Source organism: Cervus canadensis, chromosome 1 (assembly GCF_019320065.1).
Source record: "Cervus canadensis isolate Bull #8, Minnesota chromosome 1, ASM1932006v1, whole genome shotgun sequence".
Taxonomy (NCBI): Eukaryota; Metazoa; Chordata; class Mammalia; order Artiodactyla; family Cervidae; genus Cervus; species Cervus canadensis.
In genome coordinates this window covers 61,321,179-61,347,090 of record NC_057386.1, presented here as the reverse complement: position 1 = coordinate 61,347,090, position 25,912 = coordinate 61,321,179, and the positions used below count along the sequence as shown (strand labels likewise).

Here is a 25,912-nt window from a genome sequence, read left to right as displayed (position 1 = left end):
ACCCCCTGGGTCAGGAAGATCCCCTGGAGAAGGAAATGGCAACCCACTCCAGTATTCTTGCCTGGAGAATCCCATTGACAGACGAGCCTGGTGGGCTACAGTCATAGGGTCGCAAAGAGTCAGACACAACTGAAGTGACTTAGCACAGTTTTCTTGGTTATTATTAAACTTCAGTTCTGAATAAAATTTTCAGGTCAATGTATGACAAAAACGACTACAATATTATAAAGTAATTAGCCTCCAACTAATAAAAATAAATGGAAATAAAATAAAATAAAATTTCTAGGGAAATAGTTCTCAGTAATGTTTTAAAATATTCATTAAATTGCTATTTACTTTGAAGTGTCAGCATTTTCCAAGTACTCAATACAGTTTACAAAAGTAGAAGTTTAATTTGAAAATCTGTAGGATTTTAGTGTTTTTACTTCGAATTAATATTCCCTCATATTCCCAGGTGGTGCAGTGGTAAAGAATCCACCTGCCAAGGCAGGAGATGCAGGAGACAGCCAGTTCAGTCTCTGGGTTGGGAAGATCTCCTGGAGGAGAAGGAAATGGGAAACCACTCCAATATTCTTGCCTGGAAAATACCATGGACAGAGGAGTCTGGCGGGCTCCTGGGGTTGCATCGAGTTGGACACGATTGAGCACACACATATTTTAAGAAAAACTTAATAAATGTTAATGATATTGATATCTGATCATTTTAAAAGAAATACAGGGAAATCAAATGCCTTAAATAGACAAACGTCTTCAGGAGAATATTACCAGGCTTGATTCTTCTCTTTGGACCTCAAAAAGTAAATTCACTCAGCTCCCAGAACTCAGCTTTATTTCTGCTACAGGAGAAGAGGTTATTTCTTTCTGTTAGACCATTCAGTCAGTACAGCTTGCTGTAAACAGGAAATAATATTTTATTTAGCATAGTAAGATGAAAATTCTATTTGAGGGAAATGACTTGTTGGGTCTTTGCAAACACCTCAATATCCCTTTTCATTTATCTCACAAGAATGCTATGGAATTACTATTTAGATTTCTTTTTAGAAGGTCCCAAATGCAGGTCACCTCTGTATTTTGAGTGCTACAACTAGACTGTCCAGGGAAGCAGAGATTTATTCTTGTACATTAGTAATGTGCAATGTTAATTTACATTATCAACCCCATCCATGTTAATCTTGTCACAAACATGAGGTGGGGAAACACATGTCTCAGCATAAGAAGAAAATGAAAACAATGAACACTTACTTATTAAGCCTTTCCTTATGCTTTGTTAATTAACTATGATGTGATAACAGTTAATTCACTAAGCATGATAAATTAGATGAAAATGGTCAGGATGCTTAAGAAAATATTTGATGTGAAATCTATCACACACATAGTGAAGATCTCACAGCCATAAAAGTAGGTGTACTTTTTTCTAGTTTTCTTTATCTCCATGGAATTGGCAAGTATCTTTTAAGCTCTAAATAGCTAATTCAATACAATAAATACTTAATCTATTCTGTTTTTTTTTTTAATCTGTAGCACTGATGTGATCTTACAGAGATATCCATGACAGTTTTCTTACTTTGCACATCCACTGCAGCAAGCAGGCTAATCCTCAGAGTGTGAAACCTCCTAACTGTCTCAAAGTCTAAGTTTCATAACCCACTGGGTGTTCTGACATTCAATTAATAGACATGGGCATTTGAACTAACTCCTTAAATATTACGAATTTCTTTTTTCATTTTTGATTGTTTGATTTCTCTCTCAGTACTTTTATCTGCAAAATGAAGGTAAAAACACAAACTCTGAATAGCTGTTGTAAAGATAAAAAATAATACTTATAAAGCTCTAGTAGAGAGTATACAACAGATGCTTAATAAACAGTAACTTTACTCTCATCTACTAATGCATTGCCTCACTGGTTAAAGTAATATTTCAACTCAGAGCATACACTTGGTCTGTGATAAACTAGATGACAAGTATGAGTCTGATTAATGAGGATATGCAGAGATCAAATAAATATATACTCTTTGGACATTTTCTACAAATTATCTTTTCATAATTTCTTCTAAATATAAGTTGTATGACTCTGGATTAGCTAAGAGGACAAAAATTGTCTATCATTGTTATGGCTTTAGTCTAGAAAAGAATAGTAATAGTGACCCTCGACTCTTGTGAAATTTCCATAACTAATGGATACCACTACAATGAAATGGACATCTTTTGATATCAATGAAATGATAAAGTGAGACAAAATTTAGGAAGATATATTTTAGAGGTCTGCTCATTATAAAGTGCCTATGATCGTCATTTTAGCAGGAACAGATAAAGTACATTCACATTAAAAACATAAGGCAACATTCTTAAATAAAATGCCTCGATGATTTGAATGATTCTACTGAACTACTGCCTCAGCTGACCAAAATTCTAAGTTGTACAGTGTAAAAGGAACTACTTTGAGCTAAAGGTTAGTTTTAGAAGAAATAGTATATGTATACTTTGCAGTAATCATTCATTTTAAAACCTGAATCTACATGTGCAGTTAACCATTCAGAAATTTAATTATTTCTATGATTAAGGTACTAGATGATTTTCTTTTGATATTGGGGAATAAATACACTTAAATAACATGCACAGGTTAGTGCAAGTCATCATGGATCATCAGACTGTAAGAATTATCAGGACATGATAAAGGGTTATATATTTCAATGGTTAAAAGCAATCTGGTTATTAGCTCTTCATTTTTGGCAATTTACCAGATTGCACAGTAGTAATCTGCCTGCCAATCAATGCAGGAGACACAAGAGATGTGGGTTTGATTCCTGGGTCAGGAAGATCTCCTGGAGAAGGAAATGACAACCCACTCCAGTACTCTTGCCTGGAAAATCCCATGGACAGAGGAACCTGGCGGGATACAGCCCATGGGGTTACAAAAGGTCAGTCAGATGCGACTGAGCACATAGGTACACATACATCTAGAGATAAAAATGCCTTCACTGTTTTCACTGATTAAACTCCAAAGTATCTTTTTCATTGTCAGCAGAAATAATCAACATTAATCAAAACAGACTCTTCTAACTATAAATAGTTGCATGAATAGTTTTAAAGTTAGTTTAATAAATAATTAAATAAGGCAAGAATCAGTTCACTTCAGTTCAGTCACTCAGTCAGAGTCTCTGACTCTTTGCCACCCCATGGACTGCAGCACCCCAGGCCTGTTTGCCCATCACCAACTCCCAGAGTTTACTCAAACTCATGTCCACTGAGTCGGTGATGCCATCCAACCATCTCATCCTCTGTCATCCCCTTCTCCTCCCACCTTCAATCTTTCCCAGCATCAGGGTCTTTCAAATGAGTCAGTTCTTTGCATCAGGTGGCCAAAGTATTGGAGTTTCAGCTTCAGCATCAGTCCTTCCAATGAATATTCAGGACTGATTTCCTTTAGGATGGACTGGTTGGATCTCCTTGCTGTCCAAGGGACTCTCAAGAGTCTTCTCCAACACCACAGTTCAAAACCAATTCTTCAGCGCTCAGCTTTCTTTTTTTTTTTTTTTTTTTCAGCTTTCTTTATAGTCTGACTCTCACATCCATACATGACTACTGGAAAAACCATAACTTACATTAGACAGACCTTTGTTGTCAAAGTAATGTCTCTACTTTTTAATATGCTCTCTAGGTTGGTCATAGCTCTTCTTCCAAGGAGCAAGCATTTTTTAATTTCATGGCTGCAGTCACCATCTGCAGTGTTTTTGTAGCCCCCCCCCAAAAAAAGTGTCACTGTTTCCATTGTTTCCCCATCTATTTGCCATGAAGTGATGGGGCCAGATGCCATGATCTTAGTTTTCAGAATTATCAAAACACTTTTGAGAACACAATTCTGCTTGGAGGGTTCCATGGAGGAAGTGCCTCATTTTCAAGAAAGGGATGGCGTTTCTTTTGTTTTCGTTCAATTCGTTCCTTCCTTTCTTTTTTTTCCTAAAGAGAAAACAAAACAAACAAACAAACAAAAACTAAAAATGTATATACAAATATGACCATTATTTTCAAATCACGTTGCTTACTGAAGAACAAAATAATCATTATAGGGTATTTAAATGTCATTTGTTAGCTTTGTTAAGTTGCATCTGATTCTTTTCAACCCCATGAACTGCAGCATGCCAGGCTTCCCTGTCCTTCAGTATCTTCTGGAGTTTGCTCAAACTCATGTCCATTGAGTTGGTGATGCTATCTAACCATCTCATCTTCTGCTGCCCTCTTCTTTCCTTGCCCTCAATCTTTCCCAGCATCAGGGTCTTTTCCAATGAGTCAGTTATTTGAATCACGTAGTCAAAGTACTGGAACTTCAGCATCAATCCTTCTAATGAATATTCAGGAAAGATTTCCTTTAGGATTTGATCTTCTTGCTGTTCAAGGGACTCTGAAGAGTCTTCTCCAGCACCACAATTTGAAAGCATCAATTGCTCAGTGTTCAGTCTTTTTTATGGTTCAACTCTCACATCCATACATGACTACTGGAAAAATCATAGCTTTGACTATTCGGACCTTGGTTGGCAAAGTGATGTCTCTGTTTTTTAATATGCTGTCTAGGTTTGCCATGGATTTTCTTCCAAGGAGCAAGCATCTTTTCATTTCATAACTTCAGTCACTATCCAGTGACTTTGAAGCCCACGAAAACAAAATCTGTTATTGGTTCCACTTTCTCCTCATCTATTAGCCATGAAGTGATGGGACCAGATGCCATGATTTAAGTATTCTGAATGTTGAGTTTTAAGCAAGCCTTTTCACTCTTCTCTTTCACCCTCATCAAGAGACTCTTTAGTTCCTCCTTGCTTTCTGCCATTAGAGTGGTATCATCTGTATATCTAAGGTTGTTGATGTTTCTCCCAGTAATCTTGATTCCAGCTTGTGAGTCATCCAGCCTGGCATTTTCAGGATGTCCTCTGCATAGAAGTTCAATAAGTGGGTGACAATATATAGCCTTGATGTACTCCATTCCCAATTTTGAGTGCATTCTTTCATGTCTGGTTCTAACTGTTGCTTCTTGATCTGCATACAGATTTCTCAGGAGATGGGTAAGGTGGTCTGGTATTTCCATCCCTTGAAGAATTTCCCACAGTTTATAGTGATCCACACAGTCAAAGGATTTAGCAGAGTCAATGAAACAGAAGTAGATGTTTTTCTCAGTTCAGTTCAGTTTAGTTGCTCATTCATGTCTGATTCTTTGCAACCCCATGCCAGGCTTCCCTGTCCATCACCAACTCCTGGAGCTTGCTCAAATTTATGTCCATTCAGTCAGTGATACCATCCAACCATCTCATCCTCTGTCATCCCCTTCTCCTCCTGCCTTCCATCTTTCTCAGAGTGAAGATCATTTCCAATGAGTCAGTCCTTCACATCAGGTGGCCAGAGAACTGGAGCATTAGCTTCAGCATCAGTCCTTCCAATGAGTATTCAGGACTGATCTCCTTTAGGATTGACTGGTTTGATTTCCTTGCAGCCCAAGGGACTCTCAAGAGTTTTCTCCAACACAGTTCAGAAGCATTAATTCTTTGGCACTCAGCTTTCTTTATAGTCCAACTCTCACATCCATACATGACTACTGGAAAAACCATAGCTTTGACTAGACAGACCTTTATCGGCAAAGTAATGTCTCTGCTTTTTAATATGCTGTTTAGATTGGTCATAGCTTTTCTTCCAAGGAATAAGCATCTTTTAATTTCATGGCTACAGTCACCATCTGCCTTGATTTTGGAGACAAGAAAATAAAGTTTCTCATTGTTTCCATTGTTTCCCCATGTATTTGCCATGAAGTGATGGAACCAGAAGCCATGATCTTAGATTTTTGAATGTTGAGTTTTAAATCAACTTTTTCACTCTCTTCTTTTACTTTCATGAACATGCTCTTTAGTTCTCCTTCGCTTTCTGCCATAAGGGTGGTATCATCTGCGTATCATGTATTTCTGGAAATCCCTTAATTGGTTAGAAAGCAATAGCAGCTAGGGAATGTTGCTGAATTATAAGTATACTATCAACAGGCATTAGCACACCACTTAATTTTTTTAAATATTAACAGTGATAATATTTTAAGAGAATTATGAAAATAGGAAGAAAAAGATCTTTAATTCCATAAATCAAAGAGAATAATTGTTAGAAGTTAGTGATGACTTTTGGAGAACAGGGTCTCAGAAATAAATTACTAGATTCAAAGGCTGAGTATGTGATGGCAGCAGAAGATACTTCAGTGTTTACAGATATTTGAATATTGAGGCTCATATTTCTTTGCTTATTATTGAGCTTGAGCACCTTTTCATTTGTTTAGTCTTCTTGTGAATTTTTTGTCAAATTATTTGCTCACCTAACTGCATGTTAGGTGTTTACAATTTTTAGCAATTTGCATATTTTCATGTAACACATATTATCCTTGTAGCATTTTATCTACATATTTTTAGTCCTTAATTTTTTTTTAAATTAACATTTCAACGATAGACAACTAAACTGTTTAAAGAGCAATACAGTCAAAACCTGCACACTCACTACCAACCTTTTGAAATAAAACATGATCAATACTTGTGCAGCCCTTGCATCCATTCTCTCACTGCACCTGTTTTTTCTCTACCCTCCAGACCTAACCATTACTCTGAATGTAGTGCTTATAGTTGCAGCACATCTCTTAATACCTTTATCACACATATATTCATCCCCAAATAACAATTTTTAGGCATATTTTTAAAATTTATGCTAAAAGGTGTCATGTTGGACTCTCAAGAGTCTTCTCAAGCAACACAATTTGAAAGCATCAATTTTAAATCAATGCTAAATGGTACCATGCTACATATTCTTTGGCAACCATCTTCTTTATAATCATATCTCTAAGATATATCTATATAGAGCTATAGTTCTAATTCAGTGATGCACAGAATCCTAGTATATCAACAATTTACAATATACCTATTTTGGTGTTGAAGACATGATGTTCTAATGTTTTCTTCCCACACAAAGACAATGCTGCTGTAAATGTCTGATTCTTTGTGCTTATAAGTCAAGAATCTCCATATACATTTCTAGGAGTGAAACTGACAGTTTGTAGGGTATGAATATGTTTGACTTTGCTGCATGACAATTTATTTTCCAAAGTTGTAACAAATTATCTTCCAACAACTTTTCAGTCAGTTCAGTTGATTAGTAGTGTCCGACTCTTTGCAATCCCATGAACTGCAGTATGCCAGGCCTCCCTGTCCATCACCAACTCCCAGAGTTTACCCAAACTCAGGTCCATTGAGTCGGTGATGCCATCCAAACATCTCATCCTCTGCCACCCCCTTTTCCACCTACCTTCAATGTTTCCCAATATCAGGGTTTTTTCAAAAGAGTTAGCTCTTTGCATCAGGTGGCCAAATATTGGAGTTTCAGCTTCAACATCAGTCCTTCCAATGAATACCCAGGACTGATCTCCTTTAGGATGGACTGGTTGGATCTCCTTGCTGTCCAAGGGACTCTCAAGAGTCTTCTCCAACACCACAGTTCAAAAGCATCAGTTCTTTGGTGCTCAGCTTTTCTAACAACCATACCTGACTACTGGAAAAACCATAGCCTTGACTAGACGGACCTTTGTTGACAAAGTAATGTCTCTGCTTTTTAATATGCTATCTAGGTTGGTCATAACTTTCCTTCCAAGGAGTAAGCGTCTTTTCATTTCATAGCTGCAATCACCATCTGCAGTGAGTTTGGAGTCCAAAAAAATAAAGTCAGTCACTGTTTCCACTGTTTCCCCATCTATTTCCCATGAAGTGATGGAACCAGATGCCATGATCTTAGTTTTCTGAATGTTGACCTTTAAGCCAACTTTTTCACTCTCCACTTTCATCAAGAGGCTCTTTAGTTCCTCTTCACTTTCTGCCATAAGGGTGGTATCATCTGCATATCTGAGATTATTGATATTTATCCTGGCAACCTTGATTCCAGCTTGTGTCTTCTCCAGCCTCGCATTTTTCATGAGGTACTCTGCATAGAAGTTAAATAAGCAGGGTGACAATAAGCCTTGATGTACTCCTTTTCCTATTTGGAACCAGTCTGTTGTTCCATGTCCAGTTCTAACTGTTGCTTCCTGACCTGCATATAGGTTTCTCAAGAGGCAGGTCAGGTGGTCTGGTATTCCCATCTCTTCCAGAATTTTCCACAGTTTGTTGTGATCCACACAGTCAAAGGCTTTGGCATAGTCAATAAAGCAGAAATAGATGTTTTTCTGGAACTCTCTTGCTTTTTCAATGATTCAGCGGATGTTGGCAACTTGACCTCTGGTTCCTCTGCCTTTTCTAAAACCAGTTTGAACATCTGGAAGTCCACAGTTCACATGTTGCTGAAGCCTGGCTTGGAGAATTTTGAGCATTACTTTACTAGCGTGTGAGATGAGTGCAATCGTGCAGTAGTTTGAGCGTTCTTTGGGACTGGAATGAAAATGACCTTTTCCAGCCCTGTGGCCACTGCTGAGTTTTCCAAATTTGCTGATATAATGAATGCAGCACTTTCACAGCATTATCTTTTAAAATCTGAAATAGCTCAACTGGAATTCCATCAACTCCACTAGCTTTGTTCATAGTGATACTTCCTAAGGCCTGCTTGACTTCACATTCCAGGATATCTGGCTCTAGGTGAGTGATCACACCATTGCGATTATCTGGTTGTGAAGATCTTTTTTGTGCAGTTCTCCTGTGTATTCTTGCCACCTCTTCTTAATATCTTCTGCTTCTGTTAGGTCCATACCATTTCTGTCCTTTATGGAACCCATCTTTGCATGAAATGTTCCCTTGGTATCTCTAATTTTCTTGGAGAAATTCCCATTCTATTGTTTTCCTCTATATCTTTGCACTGATCACTGAGGAAGGCTTTCTTATCTCTCCTTGCTATTCTTTGGAACTCTGCATTCAAATGGGTATATCTTTCCTTTTCTCCTTTGCTTTTTGCATCTCTTCTTTTCACAGCTGTTTGTAAGGCATCCTCAGACAACCATTTTGCTTTTTTGCATTTCTTTCTCTTGGGGATGGTCTTGATCCCTGTCTCCTGTACAATGTCATGAACCTCCATCAGTAGTTCATCAGGCTCTGTCTATTAGATCTAGTCCCTTTAATCTATTTCTCACTTCCACTGTATAGTCATAAGGGATTTGATTTAGGTCATACCTTAATGGTCTAGTGGTTTTCCCCACTTTTTTCAATTTCAGTCTGAACTTGGCAATAAGGACTTCATTATCTGAGCCACAGTCAGCTCCTGACCAGAGCTTTTTTTTTTTTTTTTTTTTGATGACTGTATAGAGCTTTTCCATCTTTGGCTGCAAAGAATATAATCAATCTGATTTCATTGTTGACCATCTGGTGATGTCCATGTGTAGAGTCTTCTCTTGTGTTGTTGGAAGAGGGTGTTTGCTATGACTAGTGCGTTCTCTTGGCAAAACTCTATTAGCCTTTGTCCTGCTTCATTCTGTACTCCAAGGCCATATTTGCCTGTTACTCCAGGTATTTCTTGACTTCCTACTTTTGCATTCCAGTCCCCTATAATGAAAAGGACATCTTTTCTGGGTGTTAGTTCTAAAAGGTCTTGTAGGTCTTCATAGAACTGTTCAATTTCAGCTTCTTCAGTGTTACTGGTTCCGGGATAGGTTTGTATTACTGTGATATTGAATGGTTTGCCTTGGAAACAAACAAGAGATCATTGTGTCATTTTTGAGATTCATCCAAGTACTGCATTTCGGACTCTTTTGTTGACTATGATGGCTACTCCATTTCTTCTAAGGGATTCCTGCCCACAGTAGTAGATATAATGGTCATCTGAGTTAAATTCACCCATTCCAGTCCATTTTAGTTCTCTGATTCCTAGAATGTTGACATTCACTCTTGTCATCTCCTGTTTGACCACTTCCAATTTGCCTTGATTCATGGACCTGATATTCCAGGTTCCTATGCCATATTGCTCTTTACAGCATTGGACCTTGCTTCTATCACCAGTCACATCCACAACTGGGTACAGTTTTTGCTTTGGCTCCATCCCTTCATTCTTTCTGGAGATATTTCTCCACTAATCTCCAGTAGTATATTGGACACCTACTGACCTGGGGAGTTCATCTTTCAGTGCCCTATCTTTTTGCCTTTTTATACTGTTCATGGGATTCTCAAGGCAAGAATACTGAAGTGGTTTGCCGTTCCCTTCTCCAGTGGACCACATTCTGTCAGATCTCTCCACCATGACCTGTCTGTCTTGGGTGGCTCCACATGGCATGGCTTAGTTTCATTGAGTTAGACAAGCTGTGGTCCATGTGATCAGACTGGCTAGTTGCCTGTGATTGTGGTTTCAGTCTGTCTGCCCTCTGATGCCCTCTTTCAGCACCTACTATCTTAGTTGGGTTTCTCTTACCTTGCACATAGGATATCTCTTCATGGCTGCTCCAGCAAAGTGCAGTGGCCACTCCTTACCCTCCAGCAAAGTGCAGTGGCCACTCCTTACCTTCGACATTGGGCAGCTCCTCTTGGCCGCCACCCCTGACCTATACTTACCTATACTTACTTTTTAGTTTACATTGTTATATATCCTATTGTTTGGAATTTTATTGTTGTTGTTTAGACAGTAAGTTGTGTCCAACTCCTTGCAAACCTCATGGACTGTAGCCTGCCCTGCTACATGTCCATGGGATTTCTCAGGCAAGAATAAAGGAGTGGGTTGGTATATCCTTCTCCAGGGGATCTTCCTGACCCAGAGATTGAACCCACATCCTCTGAATTGCAGGCAGATTCTTTACTGCTGAGACACTGAGGAAGCCAGCTTAATGCTTAAATTTTTTGAAGTATGTATTACAGTAAAGAATTGTTCGAAGTGACTTTATGTCCAAATGTCATGAATAATCCAAATTGTTACTGCCTCACATCTATTAATTTGTGTTATTTTATTATATAGTACATCCTTACAGGTAATGGGTTCTGAGGAGTCCATGGTCTATTAGTCTCCTTGCTGCTGCTGTTGTTCAGTCGCTCAGTCGTGTCTGACTCTTTGCAACCCCATGGACTGCAGCACACCAGGCTTCCCTGTCCTTCACCACCTCCCAGTTTTATGCCCAGTTTGCTCAGCTTTATGTCCATTGAGTCAGTGATGCCATCCAACCATCTCATCCTCTGTCATCCCTTTCCCCTCCCACCTTCAATTTTTCCCAGCATCAGGGTCTTTTCCAATGAGTCAGCTCTTCATATCATATGGCCAAAATACTGGAGCTTCAGCTTCAGCATTAGTCCTTCTAAAGAATATTCAGGGTTGATTTCCTTTAGGATTGACTGGTTGGATCTCCTTGCAGACTAAGGGACTCTCTAGAGTCTCCTCCAAAACCACAGTTCGAAAGCATCAATTCTTCAGTCCAGTCTTCTTTATGGTCCAACTCTCACATTTGTACATGACCACTGGAAAAGCCATTGCTTTGACTATACGGACCTTTGTTGGCAAAATGATGTCTCTGCTTATTAATATGCTCTCTAGGTTTTTTTCAAGGAGAAACCATCTTCAATTTCTTGGCTACAGTGTGCTCTTTCATTCTGTTAAGCACCAAGACTTTACCATGGTTAAGTAGTATACAAGAAGCCATGCATGAAGTGATTATAAAATCCAAACACATAAATTACTGTCCCTGTCCCTTAGGGAACTTTCAAAATAGATGGTTAATAACAAGTACGTAAACAACAGATAATTCCAAACTGTGTAAAATTTTATGAAACATATAAATAAGCTGTTGTGATTGATAAAAAAAAATAAAAGGAAGTTCTTACTTTCAAAGCAAAGTGGATTCAGGCATTCACTTTCAGTGAGAGGTGATGGGTAAGAGGAGACACTGGTGACGTGCACGGAGGAGAGGTGTGTGCGTGAGACTCTCACACAAGGAGAAGATGGGTGAATAGAGTGCCAGTGTGAACACAGCCTGGCAGGGATGGGAGAGGGTCCCTGATGAGAATGACATGGTGAATGTGTAAGATTTACTGTCTACTGTGGCAAGTCATCATAACATTTAGAACACAAGTTAAAAAAAAAAAAAGCTGTCAACAGGAGATTTGGAGAAGGAAGACAGAGAGTTGAGAGGTAAACAGCACCCAGGGCAACAGAGGAGGAGACAGCGATAAGCGGAAGGAGAAGTCAAGTATGCAGCATGCCCAGGGTCTAGGGTATGGGGCAGGAAAGAATACATCCTATAGGTTGAATGGTCTGGCAAAACCATAACTCTCAAAATGGAGTTCTGGGAGAGGGTTATTAGGCTTGGAGTTTATTAAGGATGGAAAGAATATTAAGAACTATGGAGTATAAACAAACTTTCCAGAAGTTTACTATAAAAAAGGGCAGCAAAATATGGAATTGTAACTGGAGAGAAAAGAATTGAGAGTTTATTTTTATTTAAGATTAAATATACTGAGACTTGATGGGAATAATCCAGGAAGGTAGAAGAATGTGGATTCATAGGTGAGTGAAATGGTAAGTTCATATTTCATTGTGTGATTGGTATAATCCTGTTTCATATTATTCTGAAAATTTATCTTCCATAGTCTCACATTTTTATTATATCAGGTGAATTTTAGAACCATTTGGTTTCCCTGCTATACTCCTTTTCAAAAAATGACTGTGTATCTGAGAATTAATATAAAATCCAAACAATGATATAGGAATATCTGAAATGTTAATAGCATTTGGTATTTTCATCCTGCAGCCTTGACTGCCTGTTTCTTTAAGTCTGTGCTAAAACTATAAAGTGGTTTCCTTGTATTCCCAAGAGCATGGTATCAGGGAACCCTTTGACAATCTCTGCTGAATGGCTTGGGAAGAGTGGCACTTTGGTAAGTATTAGTTGTCTATACTTCTTTTATCAGTACATAAAAGGAATTGATAATGTCACAAGAAGAATATGTTAGTACAAGGGTCCATTAGAACACAATTATTCATATACAACAAAAGAAGTGAAGAAAGCTGAGACTTATTTTTCTCTTAACATTTTGCTCTTTTTCATGAGAATGTTTGCATCCTTGCTACTCCCAGGAAAGAAGTTCCTTTCAGAATACTAATTGGCAAAATAAAAGCTGTAATTGGACCACTGCCAATCAACTTAATACTTTAGAGAGTGGGAGGCCCACTAAGCTAGGTGAGGGAAAAGCAGTGACCATGCTGTGTTCTCAGAAACTGAGTAAATTAACCTCTTTATCCATTCCATTTAACATGGGGAGAGAGAGGAACTTGAAGCAACTTTGAGTTTACCAGCAGATGCTAAAAACTCAGGGCAGGAAAAGCGCAATTAAGTATCAACCTTAACATCAATTAAGATAAACTGATGTTATCTTGAGAAATAATTAAAAGAGGCTTGTTAAAAAAGTTTTTTCATTGTTTGTTGGGGTATGAATCTTTTGTTTATTATTATTATTATTTTTTTTATTAAACATAACTATGAATTAATATGGGCTTCCCTGGCTGCTCAGCTGGTAAAGAATCTGCAATGTGGGAGACCTGGGTTTGATCCCTGGGTTGGGAAGATCCCCTGCAGGAGGGCATAGCAACCCACTCCAGTATTCTTGCCTGGACAATCTCCATGGACAGAGGAACCTGGCTGGCTGCAGCCCATGGGATCACAGAGTCGGACACGACTGAGTGACTAAGGACACACTAAGCACATGAATTAATATGGGAACCAGCATGAAGCATCTTACTTGATCTTTGACTACAATGTTCACTGAAAACAGTGACCCATCAAATGTTCACTCCCCAAGCTAGGTTGTACATCAAAATTTTGATATGTTACTTTATATGAAAATTGAAGTAATTAGCTCTTCTGTATAGGAGTAATTTCCCATTCTCTCTGCAAGCAAATTTCAATAAGAAATTGGTAAGATGGGAAATAGATCTATAACATGTTGTACATAGATTTTTTTTCAGGTAGCACTATATTATAGGGATATATTGTACATCAAAACAAGTTATTTTGTCTTATGTCTTTGATGAGATTTTGTTCTCCACAGGATTGATTAGAATGAGAAAGTGACTAAACATTATAATAAAACATAATGTACCTAACTTAGTATTTTACATTAGTCATGTATAACTTAGTCATCTGAGAAATTCTATCTAATTTTTGAGACTATGTGAAAATAAAACTGAAAAGTGAGACATTTACATTTAATCAGTACTCTAAAGGGCTTCCCAAGTGGTGCTAGTGGTAAAGAACCTGCCTGATAATACAGTATAAGTAAAAGACACGAATTTGATCCCTGGGTCAGGAAGATCCCCTGGAGGAGGACATGGCAACCGACTCTAGTATTCTTGCTTGAAGAATCCAACGGACAGAGCAGCCTGCTAGGCTACAAGTCCAAAGACTCCAGCATGACTGAATGAATTGAGCACATATGCACTACTTTAAGAGATACTAGCAGAATTAGCATGCATTGCCTTAATATAAGAAATTTTTTAATTTTTCTTAGAACAAAGCATCATTTAAAAGCTCAGTCTAAGAAAGTCATCATAGAACGTTACTATTCTCATTCAAACCACTGAAGCAATTTTGATTGCCTTATTTTATTACTGTTTCTCTGCATAGATTTAGCATTATAGCAGTATTAAACACATACACGAGAATAAATTCTGTTGGTATTTTTACTAGGATTTACATTAAATTTGCAAATTACTTCAGGGGAAAACTGATATCTTTATAATATTATTATATTGCTTCTATCTGAGGGCAGTTTTGCTCTAATTTCTCAAGTTTTCATTTGTGTACTTCAGGAGTATTCTGAAGTTTTCTTCATACTGGTCTTGTGCATTTTCCTAAGTTTATTCCTAGGTATCTCATCCTTTATCCTACCTTTAAATAGCCTGCTTCGGGTCCTGTGTGCTTCTCTAGTTACTGATTCTAAACTTTATGTGAAGAAACCTAGAATACTCAGAAACACTTTGAATGAAATTATGAAGGGAGATTAACACAAACTTATAAAAATATATAAAGTCCTGATAAGCAGAAGAGTATAGCACTGGAATATTTCTAGTGAGACTGACCAATGAAACAGAAAGTCGAAAAATAGACCCAAAAATATGGGAATGATCTAATGTATCTAAAATGAGTATCTCAAATCAGTGGGTAAAAAGATGTGCTGTTTCATGAAAGATGCATTTGGAAAAAATAAAGATGGAATCATATTTTCCATCATACACCAGGACAAGTTCTAAGTAGAACAAATGTTAAAATGTCAAGATATTGAAATCATAAAGTTATTAGAAGAAAAATGGGAGCTTTGATTTCAGATTTTAGAAGGTCCTTTCAACTATTCCTAAAATTGAGAAGCCATAGAAAAAGACTAATAGATTTGATACCTGAACATAAAATTAAATTCTTCATTAAATAATATGAGCAAAGTTGACAATACAATGGGAAAAAAAATTTTTGTAACTCATATCAGAAATGATAGCCTAATTTCCCTAGTACATATAAAAGCTTCTAGAAATCAAGAAGAAAAAGACCAATGAAAAAATGTTTAGTTTATGATCAGTGTAAAATGGACTCTTTATAGGAAAAATAAATACAATTAATCCTTATACAAATGAAAAATGTTCAATCTCAATCTTAACTAGAGAAATACAAATATGCAAAAAATATGCAAAAATGCAAAAAAAAAAAACGTCTGAATGACATACTTTTAACTTTAACTTTTTGAATTAACTTTTAATTCATGGTGATAGACATGAATTCAAAAATTCATGACTCATATCAATGTATGGCAAAAGCCACTACAATATTGTAAAGTAATTAGCCTCCAACTAATAGAAATAAGTGGGAAAAAAAAAAAGGAAAAAAAATTCATGTTGAACTACATGAATTTTTTAACCAGAAACCCTATTGGACCCTAAGCCCTATGGAGAAATTTTGCACTTTTTGACTAATGTAAAGTATTCAATTGGGCCTCCCAGGGTGGCACTAGCGGTAAAGAACCTGCCTGCCAATGCAGGAGATGAAAGAGACATGGGTTCAATCCCTGAGTCAGGAAGATCCCATGGAGGAGGGCATGGCAACCCACTCCAGCATCCTTGCCTGGAGAATCCCATGGACAGAGGAGCCTGGTGGGCTACAGTTGATGGGGTCACAAAGAGTCAGACATGCCTAAAGCAACTTAGCATGCAAAATACTTATTCATATGAAATGTATTTACTTATTCAAAAATCAATTAATAAAATACATATTTATGTTGATATTTTAAGATAGAAAATGATATTTTGCTTGCCCTCAACAAAAAGCAAGTATAAGCATAAGAATATTGAAAGAAACAAAAAAATATAAAGTCATTTATTATCATTTCTCCCAGTCTTCACACTTGCTTTCTTTCATTAAAAAACCACTTAAGTAAGACCATGTCCTTGAGATGGTCATCAGAAAGATCAAAAGGAAATAAAAAATGAAATAACTTTCTCATTAAATACTATTTTACTGTGTGTTAGGACCAAGTTCTACATAAACTAACCTGGTATCTTCAGTAATACACTTGTTAGATTTTTATGATTTTAGATATGAGAATTATTGCAAAGAATAAGTGGGCCACAATATTATGACTAAAGTTTTAAGCCTGAGTGCTTTAGGGAATAGTAGAATCATTAATTATTCCCAGGTGGCTCAGATGGTAATCTGCAATGTGGGAGACCAGGGTTTTATCCCTGGACCAGAAAGATCCCATGGAGAAGGGAATGGCAACCCACTCCAGGATTCTTGCCTGGAAAACCCCATGGACAGAACAGCCTGGTGGGCTACAGTCCACTGGGTCACAAAGAGTCAGACATCACTGAGCACACACACAATCATTAATAGATATGAGTAGATTGAAGAAATTATGATATATATAGAAGGAGAGGATGAATTCAACAAGGCAACTTCCAGGCAGAAACAGTCAGTAGGCATGAGACAAACAGAATTGGAATTAGGGACAGAAAAGTCACAAAAAGTACATTTAAGATACACAACTGCATTAACAAATAACACCTACCAGCCATTTTTCATATTCCTCAAGAGCTTGTTTATCTTTTTCTTTTTTCTCAGCTCTTTTCAGTTCTTCTTTTCTTTTCTCATGTATTTTTACTTTTTCCCTTTCCTTGAAAAAAACTTCCTTTTTTTCATTCCTATGTAAGATAGTATAACACATTGGCAAGTTAAAGGAGAATATATAATAAAGATTCCCCAATGTGTCTCTGCGATAAGACTGAGCATGTTAATAACATTCAAGTAAATGAATTTTAGAAAATCCTAAAGTGTTACTAATTTCAGATCTATCAAAACATTTGCTATTTTAGATTACCATTTTTCAACAGCAGTTAAGTTATCTTTTCTTTTCTCAGCAACAGTTTCCTCCTCTTTCTGTTTCTTTGCTCTTTCATATTCTTTCTCTTTTTTATTTTTCTCCTTAAGGTATTCCATCTTTTTTGCTTTCCATTTTTCAAAAGCCTGAAAAAGTTAAGAACTACCTTCTTATTGAATGTGAATATAATAAAATAGTAAAAGTACAGTTAATCACTAATTTTCAAATACTTAAAATTAAGAAAGATATTAAAGCTATTGCATACTTGCAGTGCTTCTCCTTTTCTCATAGCATTTTCTTCTTCAGTTTTCTTCTTGTTTTTTTCCTCAAGCCTTTTTTTTGAAGCTATCTTCTTTGCTTCCTTTTCTTTCATGGCTTTCCAGGCCTCAAATGATGCTAAGGCTTCTTCTCTCTTAGCAGCTCTTTTCTATTTTGGAAAAATAATAGTCATATGTGTGTGTATTAATATAAATTGACAGATATAGATATACATGTAAGTATGTGTCTTTATTTTCCTTAATTTCATCAAGTTCGGTTTCAAAGCAATCTATTTTAAATGATTTAGAAAAATTAATTTATAAAAAATGGTATCTGAATTATTCACTGTATTTTAAAATATCCTTTTCTAAGCACTTCTCAGATATTGATCTACTACCATGCATAGGAAGGAAGCTTTTTTGGGAAGTGCACTGAACAAATGTTTTCAGAGTATACTGAAATAGGTTAACTGGTACTGCAAAGTGCTCATAATGAAATATTGCATTAAAAGAAAAACATCAGCAAAGTTACAGGCCAGACAGATAATTTAAAATTTTTTTTAAATTACTAATTTTACCTCTTTCTTTAACCTATTTCAGTTTAAAATTACAGTCAAAGTAAGGTAAATTGGCCAAGTCACACAGAAAGCCACAGGTCTTTGCTTTAACCCTGAGTTTTGACTGATATCAGAGCATACAATTCTTACTGCATAAACATGTCCCAAATGTTGAAAACATGGGCCAGACTGGAAAATGTTATTACTTTACTTACTTCAGTCTAATCCCATAATATTCTGCTTGCCTTATAATATTGCTCAGCATTAAATGCTATGAAGTCTTATTACAGAGATAACATAATTTAGAAGGAGAAGTATGGCCACCCTCACTGAGCTGTGAAGACCAAATGAGCTGTCTGGCACTGACTGTGGCAGATCAAGCTCAAACATGTCCCAGTGTCCAGGCACCCCCTGCAGGGCTGCTCCACTCAGCACTATTTCTATTCATGGTAGTATTAAAAAAAAAAAAGAAGGGTTGGTTTTGTTGTGTTGTGTTTTCTTCAGTGATTTTACTTCAGAAGATGAGAAACAAATGAGCATGTTGTAGGCTATGGGGCAGGAGATAGAGGCAGAAAGTGAAGTACAAGTGAGATTGAAATGAGAGCCCAGCTCCATTCAATGGGAAGGTCAGGGGCAATCACTCAGGTAGAGGTTGGTCTTAAAGACATAAAAAATTTCAAGACAGAAAAGAGGATAACTGAAGGTTAATGTCTGAAGACCCTTTACATTCTTGGCTAAGTTGTAATAGTGAATTCAGTTTTTAGGAATGAAACAGGTACATGGTCACAAGAAAAAAAAATGTTCATAATCAATAGTGCCAAAGCTACTGCACACATAAGAAAATCTGTGTATCTATGCTTTCATGTAAACCAGTTATATTTATATCAACTAAAAATGTATAAAGTACTAGAGAAATAAAATCAGAAATCATTTTTATATACAATTTATTTCACCATTTAAAAAACAGTTGATTTAAAAATATTAAGTATTCAGAACTATTTTACTGACTTAAAAATCCAGAATATTTTTCATTTCCATATTTCAGAATACCTGTTCATTTTGAATCCTTAAGTTTTCACTTTCAATTCTTTTAATTCTGTGCATTTCATGTAAATAAATATTTTTCTTTTCTAACCACTCCTGTGAAAAGAAGAAAAAGGCGATTTGTTATGCAAACTTTCGCAAATGAATTAGAATTCTTATTTCTGAAATATATAATTAAAACTTAAAAAAACCCAAAACATAAACCTTACAAACTTTACATGTGCAAATATCATTCCTTTTTCTGATAATATTTTAATATATAACAATGAGCAAGAATTAAGAAAATCATATGTATGTTATCTTTCTCAGTATTAGGAACAGATTTCAAAGACTAAATATGATGACTGCATATATTAACATTTTCTCTGAAATTCACATGGACAATTTTCTAAAATATGATGTATTTTATATAACAGATAAGACCAAAAAAGACATCTGTTTTGAATTTTGAAAAATTAGAAAAGCTTTTTTCTAAGTAAGTTTAACTCAAATACAAAAAGTCTCAGGAAAGAAAAAAATATTAAAACACTTTTGTTCATAACAATATAAACTTTAAGTTGAAAAAGTATAAAAACATAGATATACCTTAACTATATTTTGCTTTTGTTATATTTTTATCAATTGCAATGGCAAATTATCTTTCTTTACAATTATGATTAGTTAAGCAAAGTTTAAAGTAGCCCTGGTGGCTCAGATGGTCAAGAATCTGCCTGCAATAAGGGAGACCTGGGTTCAATTCCTGGGTTGGGAAGATCCCCTGGAGAAGGGAATGGCAACTCATCCCAGTATTCTTGCCTGCAGGATTCCATGGACAGAAAAGCTTGGCAGGCTACTGTCCACAGGATTGCAAAGACTCGAACACAACTGAACACACACACACACAAGCAAACTTGGAGAAGATTTGGATTGCTCAGGCATTATAAAGGAAATGGATTAATAAATCATTTCTGACAGTTCATTTTATTCCCTGATAAAAAAATCTTATGTGATTAATTCTAATTAAAAAAACAAATATTTTCCTTTTTACCTGATAAACAGTTGCCCTTAGGTTATCTGCTCTGTCAGGTTCTGTGTTCTGTTTCTGTGAGGGCTTTTGGTCCAAGACTCTCAAAGTCCCTAAATAGTGAGAAGCTGGAGCTGTCGACGGAGTCCTCCTTAGAGAACTAGGCTTCTTTAAGAACTCAGAGGTCATTAATCTGAAAAGATCCAAATGAATCAAGATAAACTATTACAATTACACTGGTACAAGAAAGATCCATTAGATTTTGAAACTACTATATCTAAAATCTACATTATAATTTAATAAATTATAATTACTTTGAAAATGATGTGGTATTTTATTTATTAGTACACAAAGACCCCTTCAACATAATTTAAATTTTTTTACTTTAATTTACATACAGCTTCAAAATAATTTTTCTTTTTAGGTTATTTATAGTTAAAACATTTTTAAAAACATGGACTCAAGTTACATGGGAAAAAACAATACTAATAAGTAGGTTTTAACAGTTTCTTGTATTACTTTGCCTTATTGCTGCTGCTGCTGCTGCTGTTTAGTCGCCAAGTCATGTTCAGCTCTGCGACCCCATGGACTGTGGCCCACCAGCCTCCTCTGTTCACGGGATTTCCCAGACAAGAATACTGGAGTGGTTGCCATTTCCTTCTCCAGGGGATCTTCCTGACCCAGGGATCAAATCCCTTCTCCTCCATTGGCAGGCAGATTCTTTACTGCTGATCCACCAGAGAAGCCCCATTTTGCTACATAAACCATCTTAAATATAAAGTTAGACTAATAACCTCTAACTTAGGGTTGATGGGAAAATCTGGCTCACAATCTCTTCTGGTATACAAAGTTATTACACCACAGCTATTTCATTTATTTTCATAATGCCAACAGTGGCCTCCCTACTACAATAGCAGATGAGAGTAATTACAACAGAGGCCATCTGGCCTATAAGACCTGCCATAGGTACTAACTGGCAAACTCACAGAAAAAGTTTGCCGATCCCTCTTCTATTTGAGTAATAATTTTTTTTTTCTATTTGAGTAATGACAATGTAAAAGATGCAGAAGGTTTTGATTAGCACTTATGAGTTAGGCATCAGTGTGAATGATGATCAGTTCTTATCATTTTAATAAACCAACTTAGTGCATAGAACCTCAAAGTTTAAAGTATAATTTTACATGCGTTGGACAAAGACACTTAACAGAGAAGGTGAATGCTAGACTTCAGCTTTATTACTACTTTATATCTACTGTCTCAGGAAAAATAGGAGAAAGAAACCATCTCATGAGCAACGTAGAACATAGATGATCCTTAATCAATTCCTTTTATAAAAGAATAGATGCAACTAAGGGGATTGACCATGAAGTAACTAATTCATTCTTCTCATAAGAAAATTAAGAATACCAAATGAAATTTACTTTCAGAAGTTAAACTAAAACTTGCTTTGTTGAAATATAAACCTATAACTGAAGGAAAATGATAACTTTATTACCTGCTAGATGCACTAGATGCTCTATTATTTGTTGGTTTTTTATTCTTCATAGTTCTATCTTGAATTGCTTTCTATTAAATAGAAAAAGCAAAAGATTACTCACTGTATATATCACAGTTATAGTAAGAGGCCAACTGCTAGAAAGTCAATGTTTTTTGAGCATCTACTATGTGTTCAGCATTGCAGTCACCAGGAACAAATAAGGATATCACATTTAAGGGAAACTGATTGATACTAAACACATAAATAATGTGACTCATGAAAGTGATAAACTAGGTGTAATGGCAGTGACAGAGTAGAGTTGAGGAGCTACTTTAATGCAGGTGATCAGGGAAGGGCCCCTGAGGATGTGACATCAGATGATGGATAGAAAAGGGCCATGTGACACTCTGGGGAGGACTTGATAGTTGTGAGAAACAGACCAGTGAAAGGTGCTGAGACATAGTGAACGGCAGGGGGAGTTGAGGAGCGTAAGGTCCAGAAAGAACCATGAGAGATGTCCAGGCAGTGGGGAGGAGTCTGCATTGCATTCCATAATGAGAGCCCAAGGAAGAGACCTTAGAGGGGAATGACTTATTCAGACTTAAAATCACTTGGTAACGAGTAAGAATAAAGCCAAAGATTCGATCAAAAGAAATATGTTATAATCTTCCTTGTTTTATATAAATCGCCTGTTCTAATTTAAATCGCCTATTCTATATAAATTGCCTGTTAAACATTTCCAAAACCTTGTCTTTAAATCCCAGAATACCCTTCTTCCTTTTAAGGAATGACTTTTCTACTTTACACAAGCAGACGGGTGCCAGCACTAACGTGATAGCACAGCTGTAAACACATCCCTAACTTGGCATTAGTGTTTTCCTAAGGAAAATGGTTAAGGAAAAATACCTGGAATATGTCTTAATGAACCTTCTCCTTAAAATGTAGTGAAAATCTAATACCCTGTATTACAAAAGTCCTGTTCGACCACAAGTTTTCAGGTAACTGTTATTTTCCCCAATAGTAAATATACATAGCCACCAGTTAACTGCAGGAGAAACTGGATAAAGAAAACTCAGGAGAAATAGAGGCTAAAAATGCTTCACCATAAATTTTAACAGTATAGTACTCTAGTGTAATATAGTATATTGCTGTTTGTTGCTCAACTCTTTGCGACCCCATGGACTGTAGGCTCCTCTGTTCATGGGATTTCGCAGGCAAGAATACTGAAGTGGGTTGCCATTTCCTTCTCCAGGGGATCTTCCCAACCCAGGGACAAACCCGTGTCCCCTGCATTGGCAGGCAGATACTTTACCTCTCAGTCACCAAGGATGCCTGCAATATTGCATAGGGACAAGTAATTCTACATATCACAAATCTGGTTCTCAAGGTAATGATAATAATATTCCTGATAATGACCCTGTCCTTCCATTTAAATAGGCATGGATGCTGATAAATATTTCTTAAAAGATTTTTATTTTTAAATTTTTTAAAGTATTTAAAAAGATATCCAAAGGAATACATTTCACTAATCCCAAACCCTCAGAAATTATTCCAGACAGCTATATTTTTATAACATGAAGACCTACAGAAATCAACCCACTTCTGGGTATGTATTTCTGAAACATTTAAAAGAATATTATGATCATATACCTCTGAAAATTTTAATGAAATGCTGGGTTTTACTGTACTCACTTCAACACTTCTCTGAAGTGAAAATTCTACTGAATACAGACCACGTGACAGTATAATACCACCATTAAAAGACGAGTCTCACACAGATAATTTAGAAGTACCTACCATGGAAGATAAAATATTTAAGAGTTTTATTTTGAGTTTTAAGGTGCAGTATAGATGGTACAATTTTATATAAATACCTTTGAAGACTCAGTACACAAGATACTCTGAAGTTGTAGTAGTGGTGGCTCTTCAGCTGTTAAGCCATCATGCATAATCAGTTCAGCTTTCTTCTTTTCTTCTTCAACGTCACCAACAGTCACTTGACTTTCCTTGAGTTTCTCAAGTGCAGTAGTGACAAAGTCTATCAAAAATGAGGTCTTTTCATTTTCAGTTGATTTCAAGGAATTATGGCTTTCAGTGCATTCTTCATTCTGATATACTTTGTGACAAAGTAACAGAATTAAATCTCCCTTCTGAATTAAGGAGGTGGATAACTGATTCATTTGCTTTCTGCTAAATGAAAACTGTCTCTGATCTTTCTTGCAAAATAGAAATGGAGAAAACAACCATACTCAACTTGAATAAACATTTTTCCAAAGTGATCTATAACAGAGAAAACAGCTACTAAATCTACTAAAGCATTTGGTACACCTCAGGAAAATATCATATAAGTAAATAGAATGGAATAACCATCCTGAAACATAGAAATGTCACAAATGTTTGTATAAATCAAGTAAGTGAGATAGCAATATCTATTCTATTTAAAAGCCTGTGTTTCTTAGCTGGAACCAAAGGCATAGATCTCTAAGCTACCACAGTTACTAGCAATGCAGTTGTGAAATTGTACAGACACAGAGAAAACCAAGAATCAATGCAATTCTAGAAGAGTCTGCCACACAGAGAATAAGGTCATCTGCCAGAGTTTTACTCCCACTAAGATTCAGTGTTGCCTCTGATAACAAAAGGGCAGGAATGGAAGGCCTAATACTCACCATCTCAGTGCTCAAGGGACAGGCTCTGGCATGGAGGATTCAGTTTTGCTTTTACAGAATTGCTTCTACTATTTTGATTCTATCACACTTTAGAATGTACAACAGAAAATCAGTGCTTTCTGTGCTGATCACCAACTTTCAGTTCTACTAGTACCTGGCCAAACCTGTATCTTTACTGTCAAAGTCTTAATGCTGAGGCTTTCGTTACAGCCATTTTTGGGGAGCTCATTTTGAGGTAAGCTAGATATAATATCACTTTATAATTCCAATTATATGTTCATATTTGGACAGTACTCATGATTTAAAGTATCAATAATGGATTCTGCTAATCAGTGTACTCAGTGAAAAGAACAAGGACTTTGGAGCCAAAGATTCAAATTATGGCTCCATCACTGACCTTGGGTATGTTTCCCAATATCTTTGCACTTCAGTTTTTCTCATCTGTAAAATGATAAAAATTATACTACACAGTAAGCACTTAATAAATGCGAGTTATGCATACCAACCTTAGAAACAGTTATGCCTTTATATCTCATAGGACTAAGGAAAGAAAGAATGTTAACTTATTTATACCTCACACTTACTGTGTGTTAACTACAGTCCTGTTATATGTGCTTTACATGTATTAATTAATTTAATTCTTATAACCACTCTACTCTTATGAGCATTTTAAAGATCAATATATAGGGCCAGAAAGGTTAGTTACCTTCTCATGTACCTTGTACCTGGATTTAAGTCCACCTTAGTCTCAATTTAAAAGTTCACCTAACCATTATGCTGAGTATTGGAGCAACAAATCCATAATAATAGCTCACCCTGAGTGAATACTCTACTTTGTCAAGAATTGACTTAGTGGCTAAAATGCATAGCATCTCTTAATTTTCACAATAGGCTAATGAGGTTGATTATTATAACTTGGGGGATTGAGGCAATTTCTCTTAAACTGAGAGATTAAGTTCTGCATCTATAATCACAAGGTTAATAAATTGCATCACTGAGATTAAAACTCAGGCAAACATAAACATATATTATTCCTGTAACTATGTGAAGTATTACTCCTTTGGCATACTTCTATGGCATTCTAAGCAATACAGAAGTTCACAAATAAAATGCAGTAGGATACTTTGATATAATCACCTGTAATGGAGGCTTTTTCCTCAGATCCTAGTGAAAAGGAATCTTTAAGATTTTCTTTATCAGATGATGATGGTACACTTGTTAACCATGGATCCTATTTAAAGAAACTATGAAAGTTTAGCTCTCAAGATTTGTGGAGGGCAATAACAGTATTAAGACTACTTCATTACTCTGAAATATGCATCATTAGTTTTCTACTGAAACACCATAAGGGTTAAGTCAAAGGAGGTTATAATATACTTTACTTTCAAGTTAAGAGCTCTTTCAGTTCTTTAACTGAAACTTCTAAATCCATCTTTAGCAATTTTCAAAACTGCTGCTGCTCTAAAATCAAATCTCAGAAATACTTAAGTATTTGACATCTCTTTCTCTAAGTACATACTTTCTAAGAAAGCATAAAGATCGTAGGTCAAAAACCCTTAGTTTGAAATGAATATTAATAGTTGTTCAAAC

General features: G+C 36.1%; 1 protein-coding gene across 2 annotated transcripts in view; it reads right to left on the bottom strand.

The window, feature by feature from the left end:
• Positions 1-3,721: 3,721 nt before the first annotated feature.
• MAP9 (microtubule associated protein 9) overlaps positions 3,722-25,912 on the bottom strand; it is a 38,332-nt gene continuing 16,141 nt past the window's right edge. Inside the window, exons 6-14 of one of the 2 annotated variants that reach the window (XM_043483985.1) lie at positions 25,460-25,553; positions 23,528-23,691; positions 21,672-21,742; positions 20,201-20,369; positions 19,180-19,269; positions 17,581-17,742; positions 17,316-17,461; positions 17,007-17,139; positions 3,722-3,957 (exon numbers count right to left, since the gene is read on the bottom strand). In XM_043483985.1, the coding sequence (XP_043339920.1) occupies positions 3,835-3,957; positions 17,007-17,139; positions 17,316-17,461; positions 17,581-17,742; positions 19,180-19,269; positions 20,201-20,369; positions 21,672-21,742; positions 23,528-23,691; positions 25,460-25,553 (1,152 nt within the window). In that variant the 3' untranslated portion in view covers positions 3,722-3,834. Of the gene's footprint in view, positions 3,958-17,006; positions 17,140-17,315; positions 17,462-17,580; positions 17,743-19,179; positions 19,270-20,200; positions 20,370-21,671; positions 21,743-23,527; positions 23,770-25,459; positions 25,554-25,912 lie in introns of both variants that reach the window. The other variant, XM_043483977.1, reaches the window with a different exon arrangement.